Source organism: Pelophylax lessonae (assembly GCF_965119305.1).
Source record: "Pelophylax lessonae genome assembly, chromosome: 3".
Classification (NCBI taxonomy): domain Eukaryota; kingdom Metazoa; phylum Chordata; class Amphibia; order Anura; family Ranidae; genus Pelophylax; species Pelophylax lessonae.
In genome coordinates, this window is record NC_138770.1 from 464,586,165 (window position 1) to 464,610,928 (window position 24,764).

Here is a 24,764-nt window from a genome sequence, read left to right on the forward strand (position 1 = left end):
CCTTCAATGAGGTGCAGAGAACAAAGTTCCTGGTCTTTGTTATTCTCTGACATTCTGGTCATTCAGTGCAGCTCATGAAGGTATATGCTTTGCTGCTTCCCATGTTTTTTTTTGTCTTTCCCACGACACAGAATATTGGCCCGTTTTAACAAGGTTCTGCTAAAAATAAAAAAAAAATGACATTTCCGTAAAAAAAAAAGTGTTTTAACTCAAGGCAGCTAATCAGAAAATTTGCTTTCTTTTTCAGTTGTGCCAGGGAAAAACTTTTACACGAAAGTATAATCTATGCCCTCTTATATTTTTGAAAGGCCCTGCAAAAACAATGTATACAATTCCATTTTTACCATAAGACAAAAACTGTATCTTAAGTGGCGTCCTTCAAGGAGGAGCACAGAATAAAGTTCTTGGTTTTTGTTATTCTCGCACATTCTCGTGAATACTGAGAAACCACTGTTTTGCATAGGATTTTTAGCATTTATAGAGGAATTTGTGACAGTGGTTTTGGGTTTTGATAGAAGGCTTATGCCTCGTACACACGCAACGATTATCGGCCGACCGATCGTCCGACTTTTGTCCAGAGTGGTGTTTTGTTGGTTGTAATGTGCCTAGACTGCACACAAATTTTCTCGGCCAACAAAAATCTACTTCAGAAGTGATGTCATGTGCTGGTTTACTTTCCGTGTGTTTTTTCTTCTCTGAGCATGCCCAGTCTTGCTCATCAGATTTTTGTGTGCCGAAATCTGTACTGACTGATGGAAAATCGGCCGTTGTGTTGAAAAGTCGGAGTCGGTTGTCGGAAGCATCATACTAACAAGCCGAAAATCGGCCGATCGGTGGTCGGACGAAAATTCATGGCCAATTATCGACGCGTGTGTACGGGGCTTTAGTAGTGGTGTTGTTGGGGCAGCATCTAAACTACTGCATTGCATGGCAACAAAATGCCTCTACAAAAGGCAGAAAACCAGAAAACCAAATTCAAACACTGACATACTTTTTAACACTACTTCATGTTTTGGAGCATATTAGTTATTACTAATTCTTTGTGCATCCTATTCTAAGTGAGGTACAAGGGCTGTGGAATATCCTGAAATGGTAAAACTAATTTACAACTGCAATGCATCCTTAAAATTTCTTTACAATTGATTGGGCTAAATATGCTCTCTAAATGTCATATATGATACTACTATATACTGGGCAAACAACTGGCCAGCTATATAGTTCACTAACCTGACAGCAAATCATGCCAATGTAGGCCTATACTGAGACATACATTAATATATTTTTCAGCTTGGAGCATAATCAGCTATGTTAGACAAAATTGCCTATACCTCATGGCCTAAATTTACAAGCCATGTTCCTTTGTTTTATGTGTTCCTGGATGTTATAAGTATCCAACACATGGTCCAGGTGTCACTGACTCCAATGCAGAACAAAAAGAAAACCAATCAGAAGGTCATGGCAATACATTTTTTGAAGAAAAAATATAGTCAGAAATAGGGGGGTTAACTTAACTGGAAGGCCCCATACACACTGGTCATTTAGCCATTGTGCCTTAGGCTTTAGCATTTAGGTGCAGGTGGAGGGCACAGGTGTATAGTCTACCTCAGCAGACCTGCTTGCAATCCAAGCATTTATCCTTGGGAACATACTGCCCTAAATTTAAGCACTGCTATGAACACTATCCAGTCGCAGAAGCCTCTTACAGAGAATGTTTACACTAGCGTTGCTCTCTGAGGAGTAATCCACGTTCAGACCGCTCTTCAGAAAACATTTGACAAGCGGTTACGAGGCATTGCATCACCTCCTCACCGCCTGCCCTAAACTCCATGAACCCTGCATTAGCATACCTCCCATTCAGTTGAACGCGACAGTGAGGATAATTTTTGCCGCGCAAGGATTCAATTCTTTCGCAGCCACAGAATACCTACACACCCCTTGGCTGACTTTGCAGTGCATTTTGGCGTATGGTTTTACTGCGCCTCCCCCTCCCAAGTGCCAGTTTAAACAAGGCCATAGAGTTTGACAGACTTCCGGAGATGGGGTTGAACAGTGCACTGCATACTTAAACTCTGGTGTCTCCTGCTTTGGGGCAAAACTTCCAGGGTGCATAAGGCCTAATGCCATCATCAAGAAACACCAACATTTCACAAATAACAAAGCTGAGAGGAATAATGGTACCTAAAAAATACAATGGATGTAAGAAACTAAATATTAATTGATTTACACCATAACCTTTTCCAGGGGATGGCTAACAGACTATGAAAAAAATAATAAAATAAGACTCTGACCAAAATAAAAATGATTCCAATTTTCTTCCCTTTACCATGCAATGTTAAACCAGTTCATTCGAAGTAATTTTACTTTTTGCAGCAAATATTCTTAAAAATTAGAAGGCACTGGATTCCAAATGATCAAGTATTTTGACATTATTGCAGCTATTCAGAGTTTTGAGAAATTTCTAAATGCTGACACAGAACTCACATCACAGTACCTTCTAATATCAACTTTTTATTCTACATCTGAAAGTGGGCCTTGAAAATGTACGGTAAGTATTTTTTATTTTATTGTTTTTTGATACTAGAGTTGATTGTTCACATCTGTACTAAGTCTGCATTTTTTTTTTTTTTTTTTTTGTAAATATATATATATTTTTTTTACTGCACAAGGTTTCATTTTATAAAGAAAGTGCATAATAATGCCATCAAAGGTAGGCATGGAACATTTTGGGTGTATGCTAAGAGTTCGTTTTCCTTAAAGTGCCACAAAATGGAACTTCGCAAGTTAAAAAAAAAAAGAAGCCTCCTTCACAAAGAGATAAATACCTAGCAAAATAAAAGTTAAGGAATATCAGAACTGCTAAATATATTAGCATTTTTATCATGTGCTTTCAACTACCTAAATGGTAATACACATTTACTGCTCAAATAACGCTGTTTTAACCTCACAGCTATGCTGTAGATCTTCAATATGTATCTGGATGCAAGGACCTGCTGCAGCATTTTAGTACCAGATGGGCCCTAAAGCACAACAATCTGTTAGAGCAACTATAGAAACCACTTTAAAGATCAGATAACCAAACATAATATTTTCTTTAGACTGGGGTTGAGTGACTTCTATGTGGCATCTGTGCACACATGCCTTCTTATAGCTCCCTTTGTGAATGTGTTCAGCGTTAGTCATCAATCTTAACCGGCAAGGAATCTGCTGATCCTGTCACTGTTGATTGGGTAGGAAGCCAGCCTGTAGTATCTTCTCCTCTGGAAATTTTCTCCCATTGATTAAGATTATCCCTTGACACAGAAAAAGGAAGACATAATATAATGGCACAAAAGGCAGTGTAACATTTTTTTTTTATATATATTTTACTTAAATTATTTCCATAAAACTGAACTCTGAGCAGTTAAAAAGACACAACTTAAAAACAAAAAAACTATTCCTTTATACATCATTAAAAATATGTTTCAAATGCAAGCAATAAAAGTATTTAATGTTGATCAGATATCACCCTCTTCGTAAAACAGGGCAGGAAGAAGCAGTATAAAGAGCCATTTAGTTCATCTGCTGATGGAAGGATAAATTAGATTGATAAGCCCATCATTTTCCTGCTTCTTTTATTGTCCAGTTACAGACTGTGCCAAGTCCATGACAGTCTGAACATAAGCCTAGTATACGCAAGGTTAACGTCAGACGGCATTGGCTGGTTCAATAGAAACCATCCAACAGTCGGCCCATGTGTATAGCAGCCAGTCAGGCCAGTTTCTGTCGAAGGATCATGGCCAAAAAAGGTCTGCCGATCGCCTCCGGTTCAGCACTCTTAATGCACAGGAGTCACATCATCATGCACAGAGTGGGTGCCGTAAATGTGATCTGAGCTGCACATTCGTGGATCAGTGTACATTACCACTAACAGGCTGGGAGAAGCATTTATGACTGAAGGAACTGATAGGGTCTCTTCTTTCATAAATGCTCATCAGTGTTTTTTTTTTTTTCTTTTTTAAAAGGAGTTTAATACTTTAAGCCCCCCTCACCAGCAGTGCATGGGAAAGCACATTGGGGGTATGGAGAGAGTTCTCAGCGCTGTAAGCCCCAATTAAAGCAACTTAGCTTACACAGGCCTTGGACCTGAGGAGGTTTGCAGTACACCTGCTAACAAAACCTAATAAAGTTGGTATCCATAATGCTTTTTTTTTTTTCAATAAAATCTACAATTTTTTACCCCTCGTCATGAGACACATCTAACAGGATGCTGAAACCAAGAAAGTGAGACCGCACTCGAAGATGAAAATGAAATCAATGTTATCCTTTATTCCTCATGAACAAATTCATACAGACAGTGCATCAAAAGACATGCCAGGTTGACGCGTTTCACAATACAGAGGATCGCTTATGCCCCATACACATGTGCAGATTATCTGCAGACTTTTGTCTGCAGACTTACCAAAACCATATAATATGAGGTCAAACCTAAACACTTTCAATTTGTATGCAATCCGACAGGCCCTTGCACTACATAGAAAAGGTAAGTCTGCAGACAAAAGTCTGCAGATAATCTGCACGTGTGTATGGGGCATAACTCATAACCACACCAAACAGGATGCTGTTATTCAGGAGATGTCTGCTCATATTTATGGAAAACTTTAGTAAGGGTTCCCACAGACATAGGATTTTTGCCCCTCAAATCTGTAGATTATGGTTTAATCAGAAATGGATCACAGATCTATGGGCAGCTACAACAGCCATGCTCCTATTTTTGCCAGCTGATCTGATGGAAGAATGGACTGCTTGTTTGCCTCTTCATAAGCTGGCCCATCTTTCCTTCCGATTTTAATAAACACAAAGATGTCTTCTTTGTGCAAAGCATGTCATGTTTATAGTGCTATATTTCTCAAGAAGAAATAATTTTTTGGTAGTTCAAATTTACCCACATGGCTGATCACCATTCATTAACTGGCCTGCTCAATAGTTTGCAGCTTCGTAGGCACAATCTGACTGTCCTCTAGTAGCCAGTGAAACAAAAAGCATTAGTTATAGCCTTGACTAAGCATTATTGTTAAAGTCACTAGAGGAGGAGGAAGCAGGTATAAAAGTACAGTCAGAAGCTGTTTCATTATTTGTAGTAAAAACAATGATCCATACAGGTTTCTAATTTGTCCAGTCAATGTTCCCCCAAAAGGTGTCAATATCCGCATGCCTCTCAGATATGAAATCAAATTTGATTCAGCCAACAGCTATATCAAAAGATGGTCAATTATTATGTAAGGGGTTATACTACTGATGGTATATGGAAGACCTTTCATCATCTCCCATCTTAATTTTTATGTATCATGGTCAGCTGTTGCATGTTTTTATTCACACTACTGTTGTACTCCTAAGTTTACATGCCAGAATTTGTAAAATGTTATCCATTTTGTTGCACTACACTGCAAAGCAGCCCCTTCCAATGTGCCAAGCATTATGTAGAAAACTCTTAAAACTTCAAAAAACAAAATTTGGAGTGATGAGACCAAAATTGAACTTTAGAGCCATAACTATAAATGTTATTTTTGTAGAGAACTTAACAAGACCTATGAAGAGAAGCACACCATCCTTACCATAAAGAATGGAGGTGGATCTCTGTTTTGTAGAGTGTGTGGGCTGCAGTGGCACAGGGAGCTGAGTAAACAATAATGTGATGAATGTAGAATTTTATCAGAAAATATCAGTAAATTTTAATTCATTAGCCTGGAAGCTGTGCATTGGATGCAACTGGAATTCCCCACATGACCAAAATATTAGACCATGTTAACCCTTCAGTGTCTACACCAGAAAAATTACCTCAACACCTGGCTTTCAACAGCCATGCCATTAAAGCAGGATGGGGGATCCGACCTTGAGACAGCAGATATTCCCTGAGAGGAAGTCTCCAAGGAGCATTGGCAACCAACCTTTCTAGGTCTGCGTACCAAGACCGGTGAGGCCAGTCTGGAGCCACATGCATGACCGGAATCCCTTCCACCTCTACCCTGTGTAGAAGCCTCGGCAGGAGTTTCAGCGGAGGAAAGGCATAAATCAGACGATACCAACCCCAAGGAGCCACCAGTGCGTCTGTGGCATCGGCCAGAGGATCTTTAAACCTGGCTATGAACCTCTGCACTTTCTTGTTGAGGCAAGAAGCAAACAGATAAACATCGGGTGTCCCCCATCGGACACACAGGAGATGAAACACCTCGGGGTGTAGGGACCACTCCCCTTGATCCAACACCTGATGACTTGCTAGCTTTCCACACCTGGGATGTACACAGCCGAGAGGCCCGGAACAAACTGTCCTGCCCAGGCCAAAATCTCTGTCATCTCCCTGGCCGCAAACACACTCCTGGTTCCCCCCTGGTGATTGATGTAAGCCACAGCTGTGGCATGGTCTGATTGAATCCGAACCGGACAATCTTGCAGATGAGTCGTCCAGTGGCTCAGACAAAGTTTTATTGCTCTGAGCTCCAAAACATTTATTGGCAGTTTGGACTCTTCTACTGTCCAGGTTCCCTGGGCACAGAGCTTTCCCAGCACCCCGTCCCAGCTCGACAGGCTGGCGTCCGTAGTTAGCACCGTCCAAAACAATGGGAGGAAGGACTTGCCCTGACATAGTGCTGGAGAATAAAGCCACCATAGAAGAGCAGATCTCATGGTTTGGCTCAACCGAATGAAAGTGTCCAAGGACTTTGGATCCTTGTTCCATTTGACAAGAATCTCTCGTTGCAAAGGTCTTGTATGGAACTGAACAAACGGAACCGCCTCAAAAGGTTGATACCATCAGACCCAAGGCCTGCATGCAAGTTCGCAGAGAGGAGAGATTGTTTGTCAATAACAGCATCGCCCCCTGCAACTTCTGAAGCTTGTCCGGGGGGAGAAAGACCCTCACCAAAGCTCAATCCAGAGTAAGGCCCAGATAACCCAGTCTCAAGGAAGGTATCAGGGTGGATTTATTGAAATTGATGTTCCACTCAAACTCCTGCAGGGAGCTGACATTGGCCGTCAGGTCGCTCATCAGGGCTGAATAAGAGTCTGCTCTCAATAGGAGATCATCCAGATACCCCAGTAACGCAATCCCCCGTTGGTGCAACAATGCCAACACTGAGGCCAGTACTTTGGCAAACACCCTGGGAGCGGAGGGGAGACCAAAGAGTAACTGTTCGAATGGATTTCATGCGAAACCTCTGTACCCACACAAAGCGGTTCAGAGCCTTGAGGTCCAGAATTGGACACACTTTGCCTACTTTTCTGGGCACAGTAAACAAGTTTGAATAAAACCCTTGAAAGCGCTCCTGAGAGGGGACTGGCACAATCACCCTTTGCGACAGCAGATCTTGTACCGCCTCCCGTAGATTCCTTAACTGGTCTAGAGATAGACACAGATTGGACAGGAAGAACCCTCCAAGGGATGAGACCCGAATCGGATCTTGTAGCCTGATCGGATCAGTTCCTGAACCCATTTGTCCTGAATCAAGGAAGTCCAAGGTTCCGGAAAAAAAACGGTGAGGGCGCCCCTTCATGCAGATGAGGATTTGTCTGCAGATTCGGACTAGCTGGCCTTAAATTTACTTGACTATGGCTTCTTGGGACTCCCATAAGACCTGAACAGCTTTCCTTTTGCTTGTGACCCGGAGGTACGAAAAAGCCGCTTATGAGCAGTGAAGACTTAGAAGACTGAAGAAGAAGCACTCTTCCCACCCGTAAGGCCTTTGATCAATTCATCCAGAGAGGATCCAAACAACCTCTCCCCCATGAAGGTAAGACCTGTCAAAGCCTTTTTTGGAAGCCTGATCCACAGACCAGCTTAACCACACCATGCGTCTAATCGCAATCCCCACTTCTGACACTCTGGCCACTAGGGGAGCCGCATCCAGGGACGCCTCACACATGAACACCAGGGCTTGTGCCATCTGGTCCATTAGTTCCAGCACCGCTGGGGGGAGCTGCTCAGCTTCCAAGTTACCTTTTAGTAACTTCACCCATTCAGTAACTGCCTGTGACATCATAACATTCACAAATATTGGTTTCAATATGCAACCTACTAGCACGTGTAGATGGAGGGACAGGAACTCCACTCATTTATCCACAGGGTCCGCAAAGACTGGGGATTCTTCCACCGGAACCACAGTAGACTTATTCAGCCTGTAAACCGGGTGATCCACCTTTGGTGGCACGGTCCACCTAGTGGGAACTGCATCTGCAAAAGGATAACGGCGTTAAAAGTGCTTAGACACCACTAGCATGTGCTTGATGCGCCGCCATTGTTCATTGACAATATCGTCAAAAAGCTCCGGGCAAGGAAACACCTTGCCCAATTTTTGGGATTTTCAGGAGCCAAAAGACACCTGCGAAACCCGACGTTGTAGATTTATCTGCCAATTTTAAAGTTTCCCACACTGAAACTATAAGTGCTTTCACCAAAGCACGTTCCCGCGTGGCGGCGGACGAGGAGAGGTCCTCTTCACCATCAGAATTCGAAGACACTGACCCTTCAGGGTGAAGTGCGTCTGCGGTGGACATATCTGCCTCAGAATCTGAGGAAACTACCATGGGAGGTGAAGGCAGAGGACGTTTTGCGGCTAGCAACACTTTTACATACAAAATCTACTTTTGACACAAGGCTTTCCAAGACTGATGTAAGCGCAGACAGGGGCTGCAACCCAGAAGGTTCCACAGCCGCACACAGGGGATCTGTAGGTGAAATAGTACCCTGGGACTCTATTTTACACTGAGACTAAAATAATGCAGTGTCCCTTTAAAAGTCGCTAATACAATCTGAGAGCAGAGTTGAGGAGGAAAAACTACAGGGGCCCCAGAAAACTTTACCAAGCTGCTCAGGAGGCTGCCAGCACGTTCTGTGAAACAAAGTAAAACGTTCTGACACAGGAAATAGAAAGCACAGCCAGGGTCATTGCTAGATTTGCTAGGACTTGCTATGGGTAAAGGAAAAGACTTACAGGGGGTAAGCCTAATATGCTGGAGGCCCGGAGGGACCCGAGGGTCTGACTATTCCAGGGAGAGGACCCACGTCCACGCCAAAACCGCCAGAAGATTGGGGGGGGGGGGACAGTATTACTCACCATACCACGGTACCAGGTGGGTGCCACTCGGAACAGTCCACCTCCAATCCAGGGTGGGGTGCTGCTAGCCAGGGGGTACCCTGTGACTCAGGGCGTTCCAGGTCGATCGCGTCCCAGCAAGACTTGTCCCCATCCATCGGGGCTCTGTCGTGGTGAGGCCTAGTTCTGGACTATAACCTGCTCATACTCCCTGGCCAGGCTGGGAGACCTTAAGGATCTAGAATATCCAGTCCAAAACCACAGCCGGCTGTGGCTTATAGTTCTCCAGGAACTCTAACTAGTGAAAAAAAAAAAAAAAAATCACAAAATAACAAAATTCCCTATGAATAGCTAGGACCCCCAGCAGGGAACTAGGTCCTATTCCTAAAGTAGGCAGAAACAAACTAGAGGCTGTAGCAGAGTGTGTGGGGTTATGCCTGCAGGGACAGCCCCAAAGGCTTTGTAAAACTTTTTTCTGCCTAGTGTCATATTCCTGATGGGAGGAGCATAACCCAATGGTCTAAAGAAGATATGGACCTGCTTCTGTCGATGAACAATAGAAAAAAGCAATTGTATGGTGATTTTGAAACAAAATGACGACGCACTGTTTTTTTTTTTTTTTATAAATACATTTTTTAATTTGTCTGCTATCAAATAATACCAATTTTGCTTTTCCACCCCCCAAGTTGGAAGTAAAATATGAAACAATGATGTATATATATATTAGATTTTATCTATGAAGCTTTTTTTTCACACTATGACATAACATAGGCCCTATCTTTGAAAATGTGTGTGTCTGAAGTGTTTGGCTGGGATCACACTGCTGTGATGAACGACTTTTCCCTGCAACTTCCTCCAACTTGGATGCTATTTAACAGCCTATACAAGGGCTGAAATTGCACCCAAGTCTGACCAAAATAGTGCAGGAACCCTTTCTAAAGTTAGAGCGACTTGTGTAGAATTATGATTATAGAGAATTTATAAGCCCCATCAGTATGTGCAGTAATTTACAACATGAGGGCAGACAGTACAGTTCACAATTCAATACCGGAGCAATAGACAGCCCTGCTCGTTAAAGCTTAAAATCTAGGAGGGAGAGCCAAGTGATACAAAAGGTAATAACTTTGGGGGATGATCTGATGGAGAAAATAAAAGTAGAGTTATTAGGTAAAGGCAGAATAGGCTTCTCTGAAGAGAAGGGTTTTCAGGGATCGTTTAAAAGTAAGAGATAGTCAGACAGACTTAGGTAGGAAGTTCCATAAGTTAGAAGAGGCTCAAGAAAAGGCCTGCTAATACAGCTTACTAACGATCCCGTTAGATAACTCTCCTTTGCCATGCTTGACTAAATGGGCATCTGATCTACATCGCACCTTCACACCATCACAAATACAGAATATTGTTTCGTTGGCCTTTAAAACGTCTATCTGTACTAAAATCCAAGAGACCAACTTTAAGGTATTGACCAGGTGGTACTATACACTTTATAAACTTCATAGGATCTTCCCAAATGTATCGGCGAACTGCTGGCGTTGCGGGGGGGGGAGGATGCAACGATACTTGATATTTTTTAGTCTTGCCCAAAACTTTCAGGATATTGGTCTGAGGTTAGATCTATCGTTCAAAATTTTACGGAATATTCTATTCATGAGGATCCGGCCTTTTTTTTGCTTCACTTATCAGACATTCCCATACAGAGATATGAGAAATTGGTGGTGTGTCATTTAATTAATGGAGTGAAGGCTTGTATCCCTGCGTTATGGAAAAGTCCCTGTCCCCCTACGGTAAAGGACTGGTTACGGAGGGTAGAGACCGTTTACAGTTTTATGTCAGAACCAAGTCTTCCATCAATAAGATGGAAGACTTGGTTCTGACTTAACACTGTAAACGGGGGTTGTATTGTGAGACTTGGGAGCTTTGGAATACCTTTATTTCGTCGGATGAGGGTGTTTCTCTGTTGCATTCATGAGTAGAGATGGGGGAGAGATCTCCTCAGTTAGAGATGTCTCTTTTTTTTTTTTTTTTTTTTTGTGTTTTGTTTAAATTAAATGGGGTAAATACGGAATGGACGGGCAAGCTGAGGGTTATCTTGCTGCCTGCCATGATTATATGTTGTGGGAAGGTATATAAATTTAATAACTTAATGAGACCCCCTTGTGGGGGTTCATGGTGGGGGTAGTGATGATTTGAGTTACTTTTTATGATCGTCTGATCTTCCTATTTTTTTGTGATAACTTGATTGATATGTACTTGTTTCTCTGTTTCGTTGTAAGCCTTGTGTGTGTTTTGAAAAAAGAATAAAAGTTGTATTTGAAAAAAAAAAGAAAAGGCCTGGAGGCAAGCATGGGAGGAGGTGACGAGGGAACTAGAGAGCAGGAGGTCTTGAGAGGAATGAAGGGAATGAGTAGGTTGGTATTTTGAGACTAGGTTAGTGATGTAGCTGGTGGCTGAGTGAATGGCTTTGTAAACTGTTGTTAGAACTTTTAATTTAATTCATTGGGTGAGTGGAGGGATTGACAGAGGCGTAGCAGACACTGAATGTTTGGTAAGATGGATAAGCCTGGCAGCAGTATTCATGATGGACTGAAGGGGGGATAGCCTATGTAAAGTTAATCACATGAGAAGGGAGTTGCAGTAGTCGATGTGGAAGAAGACCAGGGAGTGAACTAGGAGCTTTGTGGTGTCATTGGTTAGGAGGGGGCGTATTTTGGAGATGTTGCGGAGGTTGAGGCAGCAAGATTTGGACAGTGTTTGGACGTGGGGCAGAAAGGATAGTTCAGAGTCCAGGGTTACACCTAGAACCTTGGCACGTGGAGACAGGCTGATCGTAGTGCTATCAATCTTGACAGAGAAATCAGGGGAAGAAGCATGTGGGGGAGCAAAAATCATGAGTTAGGTTTTGGATAGTTTGAGGAAGTGGTGTGACATCCAGGCTGATATGTCTATTGGAAAATTAGTGATAAGTGAGGAGACTGAAGAAGTGAGCTGAGGGGTAGAGAGACCGATTTGGGTGTCATTAGCATAGAGATGATATTGGAAGCCATGGAAGGCCATTACCTGACCCAGGGAGGAGGTGTAGATGGAGAATAAGAAAGGTCCAAGAATAGAACCTTGGGGGACCCCGACAGAGAAAGGGAGAGGAGAGGAGGAAGAAGAATAAATAACGCTAAAGGTTAGGTTGGATAAATAGGATAAGAATAAGCGAAGAATACAGTCATGGAGACTAAAACCGAGGCATTGTTTGAGGAGGAGGGGGTGGTCCACTGTGTCAAAGGCAGCAGAGAGGTCCAGGAGTAGGAGTACAGAATAGTTTCCATTGGATTTAGCTGTTAGCAGATTGTTTTTGCGAGTTTTAGGAGAGCAGTTTCTGAGGAGTGTTGAGGGCGGAATCCAGATTGAAGGGGATCAAGAAGTTTATTCTCGGCGAGGTGGTCGCTCAGTCGTTTGTAGACCAGACGTTCAAGGAGTTTGGATAAAAAGGGGAGCAAAGAGATAAGGGCATAGGTTATTAAGATTGGTGGGGTCTAGTGAGGGCTTTTTAAGTATGGGGGTGACTAATGCATGTTTTAGAGAGTTGGGGGAAGATGCCAGAAGAGAGGGAGAGATTGAAGATGTGAGTTAGAGAGTGTAGAATTGAGCAAGAGGTTGAACATAGCATTTGTGAGGGAACAGGGTCCAGGGGGCAGGTGGCAAGGTGGAGAATAGAGAAAAGATTAGCAATCTCATCTATAGTAGCAGGGGTGAATGAAGGAAGTAATGATTATCCTTGTGGACATGGGGTGTTAGGTATCTGTACAGTGGAGATCCCCTCACAAATTGTATCAATCTTATATTTAAAGTGAGAAGGCAGGAATTTCATATTGGTTGAAAGCTTTTTGAAACCTAGTCTTACGCCAAAGGCGCTCAAGAGCGGGCTATGTTTTTTCAGACGTCTAGTGTCATCTGTTTGCTGAAGTTGTAGGGGATTGGGACCGGATTCTCTTGTGTAGTAATGAGGGCCAGTGTGTCCAGGTAGGATGACAGTTAAGTGTTGTAGACAGAAATGGCTACGTTGGGGCAGGACAGAGATGAGATTTTGTCATTTAGGTGGTCAGTAGCAGAGTAGAGAAGAGAAGGTTTGAGGTGGTGAAGGTTTCTACGGGTAACTGTTCGGCTGTAAAAGGGAGTTGGAAGAGAGGGAGAGAGTGAAACTAATAAGTTAATAAGTCAGAAAGAGGGAAAGGATTGTTAGAGGGGTTGCACAGAGTGCACAGGTGAAAGAAAACAAGGTCAAGGGTATTGCCGTCAGAGTGAGTAGAAGCATGTATCCATTGCTTTAGGTCAAAGGAGGAGATTAGACTGAGAAGTTTGGAAGTAGCAGGAGTGTTAGTATTAGCAGGGATGTTGAAGTCACCGAAAATTATTGTGGAGATTTCTGAAGAGAGAAAGTAAGGTAGCCAGACAGAGAAGTATTTAAGAAAGGCTGATACTGGTCCAGGGGGCAGGTAGATCACAGCTATCCTTCGAGAAACTGCAAAGAAAAGACAAATGCAATGTGCATCAAATGAGGAGAGTGACAGAGAGGGAGGTGGGTGAAGTTCCTAAAAATGTGCTATGTGGGGCTAGGATTTCCACTCCCCCTCCCTTATTTCAATTGAGTCTGATGGAGTGAGTTCAGAGAGGGCCACCATGGGAGAGAGCAGTGGTGTCGGATTTATGAAGCCAGGTTCAGTAATGGCGAGTAGATTAAATGAGTTTGCGATAAAGAGTTTGTGGAGAGAAGGGAGTTTGTTACAGAAAGAGCAGGCATTTCAAAGGGAGCAAGAAAAGTGGAGACTGGCTTTGGGAAGATGACGAATGGAAACTAAAATGTGTGGATTGCAGCTGCTGCAAGAAGGTACAGGGTAATGGGTGCGTTGTGTACAGTTAAATGATGGAGGCCCAGGGTTTGGGGATATATCAACAAACATACATACGCCACTCAGGCCAAAAGGGTAAAGTACAACATATCCGTTGCAGGTGCTTACCTCAGCTCACCACCGTACACCATGAAGATACCAAAGAAAGATACAGCCGCACTCCACAGCTGAGATAAGATTATGAAGTTCCTTAAGGCTCGGTTCACTTTTATGCGATGCGGGAAGGCTGCGAATTCGCAGCCTGTTCCCGCATCGCACACGCACCCCCGGCAGTTCACACTGCCATATGCGATACGCTGGGGGTGTCAATGTAATCTTAACGACACCCCCAGTTTGATCGCATATCGCAGTGCGATCGTGCAGTTCGCACAGGAGCGGATCGCTCAAGTGTGAACCGCTGTGCGATCCGATCCTGATGCGGCTGCAAAAATGCCTCCTGTGCGTGTTTGCTCCGGGTGCGATGCGAATTTAGCCATACAAAATGTATGGCTAAACTCGCACCGCACAGCTGATCGCATGTAATGTCGGAGCAGTGCGCTCCGACATTACATGCGAACCCGGGACTCGCAGAAGTGTGAACCGGGGCTTATTCATCTTCAGTTCAGACAGACAGGGGACAGGTAGACAGGTTAAGGTTTCACACGACACGCCGTGCTTGTTCACAGCCTGGTTGTGAACAAACACGGGTGTCGTGTGAAATGTTAACCTGTCTACCTATCCCATCTGTCTGTCTAAACTGACGATGAATAAAGGAACTTCATAATCTTATCTCAGCTGTGGAGTGTGGCCGGCTGTATCTTTGGGGATATATCACCAGAGGTTAGGAGAAGCAGAAGGGTGAGGGAGGTAATGTGGGAATGTGATTTATATAAAGGGACATACTCCAGTGTCCTGGAGGTTTTATTAGTGTGTGGATTTAACATTAGCAAGAGTTGGTGTGTGTAGTATTAGGGAGAGGACAGAAGTGAAGGAGTTATATATAAGCTGTGGGGTGGAGAAGAGGGGTGAAGGAAAGAGTTTAAGGAGAGAGGACAAGTGTCAGAAGGAGTGGTAGAGTGTGCATGTTTAGTGGAAGGAGAGCTGAAGGGGTAAGCAAGGTCATCTGCATGCTTTATGCTGTTCAAAGTATATTCCTGTATACTTTAGCTTTGTGCATTTGCTGGAGTGCAGAGTTGCAAGTGCTCCCCCTTAAATACCCCCACTTATAGAAAAAACACCAGCAAATGAGTCGTCCTGCAAATGCACCTTCCCCATAACGTTGCTTTAGTTTTATACTCTTAGGGGTGGGGGTGGTGTTTGCTAAATGGAGTTAATAAAAGGATAGCTTCCTAGCAGGGCAACATTTCCACTTCAGAATCGGACATACAAGGGACATAGTTGTAAAGATAAGAAAAGGCCATCATTTAGGTGAGACACTAGGGAGAAGAAATAACCATCAAATGGGGAGAGGGCCGCAGATGGTTAATCAGAAAGAACATAAACTAACACAAACATAAGGAAAGCAATCACTTTTCAATTGTTCAATTCTGGGTGGATGCGATTCAGCTGTAACATATTATAGCAACATACAAACAAGGAAAGCAATCACTTTTGAGTTTTTCAGTTCAGTTCTGGGTGGATGTGAGTCAGCTGCAAAAACACACAAACAAGGAAAGCAATCACTTTTTAGTAGAATCAGTTAAGACGGCTCTCATAGGGAAAGTTGAATTTGGGGTCTCAAATGTCTGGTCCCATGTCGCAGCAGTTTGAACCGAGCCCTAGACTGTAATGTTCAAACATTTTTTATTTTAGGGTTACTTAAAACTAGAGCAAAATATAAACAATGAAAATAAAATAGTTATTTATATAAATAGATAGTGATGCTATAAACTCCTTTATACTACTACTCCCATACATGACTGCACCACAAAACGTGTCCAAGTCACATTGTGTGAACATGGCAGGGCCTGGAAACAAGGGAGGGTTTCTGACTCTCAAAAGCTGAAAACTGGCATGTCTTTTTTCTTGGCACCGTACTACATTTACAGTGGCTCAAGAATAGCAGGACCCCATAAAGTACCCCAACATTACACAGTTTAGAAAAAGTACTCTTGAAGGTTTTTGGCAAACACCATGAAGGCATGGTAAAAACTACATCCAACAATACAGGTGCATCTTACTGAAATTAGAATATCGTCAAAAAGTTATTTCAGTAATTAAATTCAAAAAGTGAAACTCACTTTATATAGATGCGTTGTACACAGAGTCGTATATTTAAAGCATTTCTTTCTTTACATTTTGATAATTATAGCTTACAGCTAGTGAAAACCCAAAATTCAGTATATCAGAAAATATTATTACATCAGACTAATAAAAATTGGATTTTTGTACATACTGTAAAATCCATCTCCCTTTTGTTCATCGACGGACACAGCGCTCAATAAATCATAACTACTGGGTTATATTGCCTCCTCCACGAGTAGGACTAGGCAGAACAAAAAACACCCTGCTACGCCCATGGGCCGTCCTTAGCTTGGTATCTAACCCTCATCTCTGCTCTAGGTAATCAGTTTAGTAGCAAGCAGTATTAGAAAGATCAGAACTCCATAGAGGGGTGGGTGCTGTGTCCGTCGATGAACTCAGAGAAATGGATTTTACGGTAAGTAAAAAAGTCTGAGTTATTACCTGAAAACTCCCTTTCCAGGAAAGTCACATGAGAGATAAGCTCCTCCTCCTGCAGGAAACACAAGCACAGATATGTGCACCCGCTGCCCCTTAGTTATATTAAGATGAGCTGGACAGCATAGGCTTTTAGCCTGAAATAACCAACTAACAACTATCCATAAAATAGGCGGGGTCCACCGTCCTGGAGGATTCCTAGAAAGAAAGTTATCAGGTAATAACTGAGACTTTCCCAAGTCATCCTCCAGGACGGTCACATGAGACCCCATTGATGCCTTCCAAGGGTGGGACTATCGCTTACCTTACGACCAAAAGTCAGATCTTGGGCGGAGACCAGATCAACCCTATAGTGCCTCACAAAGGTATCATGAATCACCGGACCAGGTGGGTGTTTGGTAAATTTGGTTGATGTATGCCCCAGCCTTTTCTGCCCAGGAAGTACCTACAGAGCGAGTGGAATGTGCCCTGACATCTGAAGGAATAGTTTGACCTTGGGTCAAGCAGGCTGCTACCATTGCCAATTTGATCCATCTCGCTATAGAGTTCTTTGAGGCCACTTTACCCTTTTGAGCGCCTTCGAACAATATAAAAGAGGTTGGACGCTCTCCTGAGTGGTTTAGTGATCTCTAAATAGTGCAGGATGCACCTCCTGACGTCTAACATAGCAAAAAGTTCTTCACCCTGGTTGGAAGGATTTTGGCAAAAAGATGGGAGCACCACTTCCTGTGAGCAATGAAAAACCGATGCGACCTTAGGGAGGAACAGGGGCTCTGTTTTGAGTACTAGTTTATCTGGAAAAAACATTAAGAAAGGTTTCTTTATAGACAGAGCTTGCAGCTCACTTACGCCCCTGGCCGATGTGATGGCAACCAGTAGTGCTACCTTAAAAGTAGGGTGTTTTAGAGAAGCCTCCGCGAGAGGTTCAAAGGGGTTCTTGGTGAGGGCCTTGCGAACAAAAGATCCCAGGGGGCTACTCTTAGGCTCTTACTGGGACGAGTCCTTACGATAGATTTGAAAAATGGTTTAACCAATGGATTATCATTAACTGGCACATCAAGAAATACTGATAAAAGGTGGCTGCCTGAACTTTGAGGGTACTTACTGCGAGTCCCACCTCTGCCCCATCCAGGAGGAAGTCCAAAACGGTGCTAAAGTTTTTAAGACTTCTATCTTTGGTCCGCATCTTTGACGTGTACACTTTCCATATTTTGTTGTAAATTTTCCTAGTTACCGGCTTCCTACTTTGAAGCAGGGTATCAACTACCCTGGTAGAGAGACCCTTGTCTAGTAGCAAGCGCCGTTCAGGATCCACGCAGCCAGTTTCAAGGTCTGGATATGGGGGTGATGGGCTCTGGATTGAACTAGAAGGTCGCTCTGGTTTGGAAGTATCCAGGGATCTTCTTCCGCCATCTTTCTCAGGGGTGTGAACCTTGCTTGTTTCGACCAGTAAGGAACTACAAGGACCACTCTTGTTCTTTCCAGCTGGATCTTACTGATTGTTCTTGGAATAAGTTGTATTGGCGGAAATGCGTAGGCGAGGTTGAATCACCAAGGGAACCCCAGGGAATCTATCCCTAGAGAAACCTCTTCTCTGTTCAAGGAGAAGTAATTTGCTACTTTCCTGTTGTCTGCCATGGCAAACAAGTCAACTTCTGGGAAAACCCCATCTCAGAGTGAGTGCCTCAAAGATCTGGTGGTTCAGCTCCCATTCTGTTGGGTCCAGCTGTCTGCGACTTAGAAGGTCTACTAGCACGTTGACCGTCCCCTTTATGTGGACGGCTGAAAGGGAAAGTAGGTGAGTTTCTGCCCATGAAAGTCGTGGGCTACTCTCAGAGGTTTTGATAGTGTGCCCCCCTGGTGGTTATGTGCCACTGCCGTGACATTGTCCAACAGTACCTGGATATGCCTGCCTGTCGTTTCCTTTTGAAATGTGAGCAGGGCTTCCCACACCACTGCAAATTCTCTTACGTTTGGAAGAGATGTACAGCCCAGGGTGGAACCAGGTTCCCGGTCTCACCTGGGGGCCTATGTGGGCTCCCCACCCATGAGCACTTGTATCCGTGGTGACCCTGACCTGAACGAGTGGCAGCCAGTCTTCCTTTTGTGAGAGAGTCCTTTTTCAGCCACCAAGCTAGGGACTTTCTGATGATCAGGGGGATTGTGATCTCTTCTTTCAAAGATGATGTTTTCCATCCCAATGGCCCAAGAGCTGGCACTGCAGAGCTCTCATGTGGAGTTGGGCCCATTGAACCGCTAGAATGGAGGCCGACATGAGACCTAACAGGACCATTATGTTCCCTCTTGTTGCTCCTGATACTGCTACCAGCTTTTTTTGTCGCATTGACTAGTCTTGTAACTTTATCCTCTGGCAAGAAGATCCTTTGGGCCACCGATTCATTGGTGTAAACCCAGAAACACAACCCGCTGGGATGGGGTTCTGTTGGACTTTTGTTTGTTGATTTCCTAGCCTTATGAGGTGAGAAAGGTTTTGGTCATCTGAAGGTATGTTAATACTTCTGCCCTTGCCCGACCATAAGAAAAGTCGTCCAAATAAGGAACTATCTGGACTCCCTTTATTCTGAGCTACTGAAAAATTTCTGCCACAATTTTTGTGAATATGCGAAGAAATCCAGGGGAGAGCCTGGTATTGAAACAGATGGATCTGCCTTTCTGTACGAATAGAAAACTCCCTGCATCCTCTCCCCTCCATTTACCATACCAAGGCTGGGGCCTGTATCAGCAGCCTCTAGTAGGGCAAGGTCCTCCGTCATTGGGACCGCCTGGAGGGAAGGTAGCTCGCCAATTTCCGGGAATAACTGTGCCGCCATCTTGTGCAGACTGGCTTATATATATGGGGAGAGCAGAGAGGGGGGGCTCCAAACCGCCTCCTCCGGAGAGCCGCCGACCAATCTCAGGCAGGGAAACTTCCGCCTGCATCGACAAGTGCTTGTTCCCCAACTCAAGATGGGCGCCAAGCTACTTCCAGTAGCGGCACCATCTTAAAAGCATCACTTCCGCCGTGCCATCAGCGCTGCCAGCTGGCGTGCTACACCCAGAATCCCAAGCACTTGCAACCCCGCGTGCGACCTGAGCGAGAGGGGTGGTGGGCAGCCTCTAACAGGACCTCCGACTGGCTGGAAAGAAAAAAAAAAAACCCTTTGGGCTCTTCACTAACCTAAACTTACCTGAGCAGAGGTAAGTGAAACAAAAAACGCCTTTGGAGGACACAACCCCCCTTAACCCCATGTCGTAATTAAAACATCATCTGGTGCAAGAAAAGGCAACCGGGGAATCAAAGCCAGAAAGGGGGAGTCCTGTGAGGATTACAGGGCTCACCCCTGGAAGTCCCTCTTCCCTCACCCCACAGGATACAGGTGGAGGGAGGGGGTGGCCACACCAGCAGGATACAGGTGGAGGGAGGGGGTGTCCAGGGACCCCTGCCGTGGACAGGGTACAAAAATAAATGGAATAAATGTAGTCTTCAGCTCATGCATGCAGGACAGGAAACAAGAACTAAAGGGGCAGCCGGTGGGCGGCCATTTTAAACATTTTTTTGCTTAGGTTTCCTGCAGGAGGAGCCTATCTCTCATTTGACTGTCCTGGAGGATGACTTGGGAAAAATTGGATTTTTGTACTTCCCGCAAAATCTATTTCTCTGAGTTCATCGATGGACACAGCGCTCCATAAATCATAACTAGTGGGTTATATTGCCTCCTCCAGGAGTAGGACTAGCAGAACAAAAAACATCTGGCTACGCTCATGGGCTGTCCTCAGCTGATATATAATCCCCCCCCCCTCTCTGCTCTAGGTAATCATTTTAGTAGCAAGCAGTATTAGAAGTATCAGAACTTCATAGGGGTGGGTGCTGTGTCCAGTCGATGGACATAGAGAAATGGATTTTACAGTAAGTACAAAAATCCCATTTTCTCTTTTGTTCATCAACGGACGCAGCACTCCATAAATTATAACTAGTGGGACGTTCAAAAGCAGTGCCAAAAGAAAAATTAGGGGTGGGGAAATCAACCCAAGGCTAAACACAAGAGCCCTTAACCAGGACACAGGAGCCTTAACCGGGTCACAGGAGCCCCGTCTGAAAAATAAATGTTTAAAGGAAAAAACATCCCTCAAAAGGGAACAGCCCCTCAAACAGCAGCCTGCAAAACTTTGATGCCAAAAGAAGCATCCGCAGATGCCAAAGTATCTACCTTATAGAATTTTGTGAAAGTATGCACGGAACACCAAGTGGCCACCTTGCAAACTTGCAATATTGAAGCCTGATGATGGAAGGCTCAAGAAGCACTAACGCCCAAGTAGAATGTGCCCTGACAGGGAAAGGTGGAAACTGACCTTTAATGGAATGGGCCTGAGTCATCGTCTGTCTGATCCATTTGGAGATGGTAGCCGAAGAAGAGGCCAGCCCTTTTCTTGGTCCGTCTGTAACCACAAAAAGCGAGTCTGACCTCCGAAAAGCTGCCAGATACAACTCAATCGCACAAACCACATCCAAGGTATGCAAAGCAAATTCCTTGGGATGAGCCGGCTTCGGACACAAGGAAGGTAGTAACACAATGTCCTCAGTCAAATGGAAGTCAGACAACTTTGGGTATGAATGATTGACAGGGATGAAGAACCACTTTATCCCTAAGGACCACTAAATAGGGACTGTGACAGAATAATGCTGCCAATTCCAATACCCTGCTGGCCGAAGTAATAGCCATCAAGATTGTCACTTTTTGGAATAACGTACGCAAGGGAATCTCCCAAATATTTCCAAATGAAGGTTTTTGGAGAACTGAAAGTACTACATTTAAATCCCATGGCGCCAAGAGAGACCGTACAGGTGGAGCCACATGTCGAACCCCCTGAATGAAGGTATGAACTAAAGAGTGCGTGGCTAGAGGTCACTAAAATGAGATTGCCAAGGCAGACACCTGGCCCTTGATGGTACTCAAGGCCAACTTCTGATCAATGCCCAGTTGAAGAAAGGTTAAGACCCGAGTCATAGAAAAGGATCGAGAATGAGCAACATTCGACTCACACAAAGAATTGTACACTTTCCACCCACAAAGGTATATCTTGCTGGAAGACGACTTCCCCGCCTTCACCATAGTAGGGATCACTGATCCAGACAGACCTCTATCCCTCAGTACCTGGCTTTCAACAGCTAAATCATTAAAACCAGCAACTGCAAAGCAGGATGATGGATCAGCCCTTGGGACAACTGGTCTTCTATGAGAGGAAGCCCCCAAGGGACGTTTACAGCCAACAGGAAGATTGGAAGATCCTCGCTCTTAAATTCCTCGCAGGAACTGAAGAAGAAGCCTTAGCCGAGGAGGATACTGGCCTTACCGTGGCCCTTGGACGCCTGCGGCGTCTGTCAGAGGACCCTGTCATGAACTTCGGTATCCTCCTGTGGAGTCAAACCTGCTAAAGGAGCTGCATGTAAGACTGTGCAAACAGAACTGGCTTGAAGGTGGATACCACCAGGCTCAGACCCTGTATGTAAAAACGGAGAGAGAACTATCTGTGTGACAGCAGCTGGCAAATCACGGCCTGTGGTCCCTGAAGTTTGTGCAGAGGAAGGACCACCCTGGTCAGAAAAAGAATCAGACCTAGGTAAATCAAATCTCTTGGACATGCATAGGGGGGACCTTAAGTAGTTCAGACATCACCTGAACCTTTGCAGGGATTAAATCTGCACAAGGAGACTCAGGACCTAAAAAACTTAAAAGGACAAGCTTTGTCCCCCTTTCTGGGTACCCACAAAAAAGAAACATCTCGCGGCTCTCCTTGACGCCTACCAAAGAAGTGATTTGGGCCTTAAACCAGCGAAGATGTCCCCCCGCCCCAAGAATGGGTAAGGGCAAGACTTCATGCTGAAGGAGTCTTGAGTGCTGGTCCAGGGAAGCTAGCTCTAGACCAGTGATGGCGAATCTTGGCACCCCAGATGTTTTGGAACTATATTTTCCATGATGGTCAACTATACTGCAAAGTGCATGAGCATCATGGGAAACGTAGTTCAAAAACATCTGGGGTGCCAAGGTTCACCAACACTGCTCTAGGCTTACCAGACCAAGGTTGCTTGGAACCTCCCGGGGAAGATTTAAAAAGATCTATTTCCCTTATTCTCCATCCCAGAAGCACGAAGTAATTTTCTATGGGCTGAGGAGGGGGGCCCCTGTCTGGGGTGAGGCTCCTTCCCTTTCCCTGACTGTGGCAGGAAGGTACTCTTCCCCCTGTGATACTCTTAATGATGTCATCCAGGGTAGCCCAAAACAAGCAATCTCCTAGAAAGGGCAGATCAGTGAGAGCTTTCTTAGAGGCTTGGTCTGCAGGCCAATTCTTAAGCCACGGCATGCGCCTAATCACCTTCGCTGAAACAGAAATTTTGGACAACACAGGAGCTGTATCCAAAGCTGCATCACAAATAAACTGCATTCGATGGACCAACTGGTCAGCTAAATCAACATAAGCAGCAGGGACCTGCTCACCCCCCAGGCCCTGGAGCAAAAGCTTGGCCCATTCAGTCAGGGTCTGAGACACCAAGGCTGAGGCAAAGACTGGCCGCAATGCCAAACCAGCCATAGTAAACATGCTGGTTTCTTGTCTTTGCTTTCTTGTCAGCCAGGTCCTTATAAGATTGGGATTCCTCTACTGGGATCATGGTTGCTATATTCAACCTGGAAAAAGGAGGGTCCACCACTGGTGGACTAGTCTATTTTTTTAAACGTGACCCCTCAAAAGCGTAACATAAAACGTTTGGAGACCACAAAGGGTAATTAGGTTGTTCCCATTCCTTACAGAAAAATCTGTCAAAATAAGGCACATAAGGGAACACCTTTGGAGTACGATGCGACTTGTGCCTACCAAACTACACAGCCACATCCGTGGCTAAATCAGCCAAATCCTCCATTTATAAAGTCTCACGCACTGCAGTGATAAGTGCATCTACCAGCGGTTTTTCAGTCGCTGCTGCGACCATGGAGGAATCATCCTCACTACCGGATAGATTGGGCGTGTGATATTAAGTCCCAATTGACGGGTCACATCCATGGCGGCATTAGGCTCAGAATCAGATGAGACCGCCTGAGCAGAGGAAGGTGGGGGGACACTTCCTCCTGGGCCTTTGCCCACACGCCACTTCCACTCTGGACACTAAGGACTGCAGGACCGCCGTCAGTGCAATAATGGGAATCTGGGGCTCAGAGGAATCTGCCACCTCCAAAAACGATCTTTTAGCAACACTAAAAGGATCCCCTTAAGGCTCAGGGTACCTGTCAGCAGAGAAAGAGAGAACAGGGACCCCCAAAGACTCACCCTCCTGTCAGGAGGAGCGCAGAGAATTCTAACCCAGCATCATCATGGACGCTATCCCTATTCATATGTCCCGGGCACAAGAAGAGAAAACTGAGGAAGAGGAGGAGCTTCAGGATCCCCACGAAGCTTTAGTTGTCTCCAGCATCTCCCAGACTAAGGGAAATTGGCCCCCATGACATCATCCGGCTACACAAACATGGCCACCAACCGGAGACCAGCCAAACCAAGGGAAAATGGCCCCGTGACATCATCTTTGACCGCCAACCGGAGACAAAAATTGGCCACCATCAGCTACAAACACTGAAGCATGCTGCCAGGATCTTCCCTGCACCCTCTGAAATGCTGTACCCTCTGCAAGGGGACCCCCCCCCCCACGAATGTAGAACACACGTTAGGGGATACTCTACTGCACACTCTGCACCAGTCTCTGCACTGTACCCACACTGCAAACAGTAGGGCATGCACCTAGGGGTCTGCTACACTGGGACCCCTCCAGACTACCAGGGCAGGACACACACTATCCCAGGAACCTTACAGAGTGGGGATCGCAGGGGAGACCCCAGGGGTCTCTGCTGCATTCTCTGCCCTGGGAACCCCACCAGACTTCAGGTCCAGACAGGGGGGAAAGGCAGTGGGGGAGTGAGGAGTGAGGGATTTAAAGATGGGAGGAGGGAAAATCAAATCTGCATCTCCATAAAGCTGGTCAGCAGAGGGAAGCATGAAGTGCTCTAGAATTTATTGGTAGAGGGCTGCACTGACTCTGGACTTGATAAAACACAGCTGACTATCCTCAGCAGATGGACTGTGAAAAATGTTGCATTTCATT

At 44.9% G+C, this 24,764-nt stretch overlaps 1 protein-coding gene across 2 annotated transcripts in view; it reads right to left on the minus strand.

Moving 5' to 3' along the window:
* Window positions 1–3,145: 3,145 nt before the first annotated feature.
* PDE10A (phosphodiesterase 10A) overlaps window positions 3,146–24,764 on the minus strand; it is a 796,398-nt gene continuing 774,779 nt past the window's right edge. For both annotated transcript variants that reach the window (XM_082252527.1, XM_082252528.1), the window contains exon 22: window positions 3,146–3,290. In XM_082252527.1, the coding sequence (XP_082108653.1) occupies window positions 3,173–3,290 (118 nt within the window). In that variant the 3' untranslated portion in view covers window positions 3,146–3,172. The remainder of the gene's footprint in view (window positions 3,291–24,764) is intronic.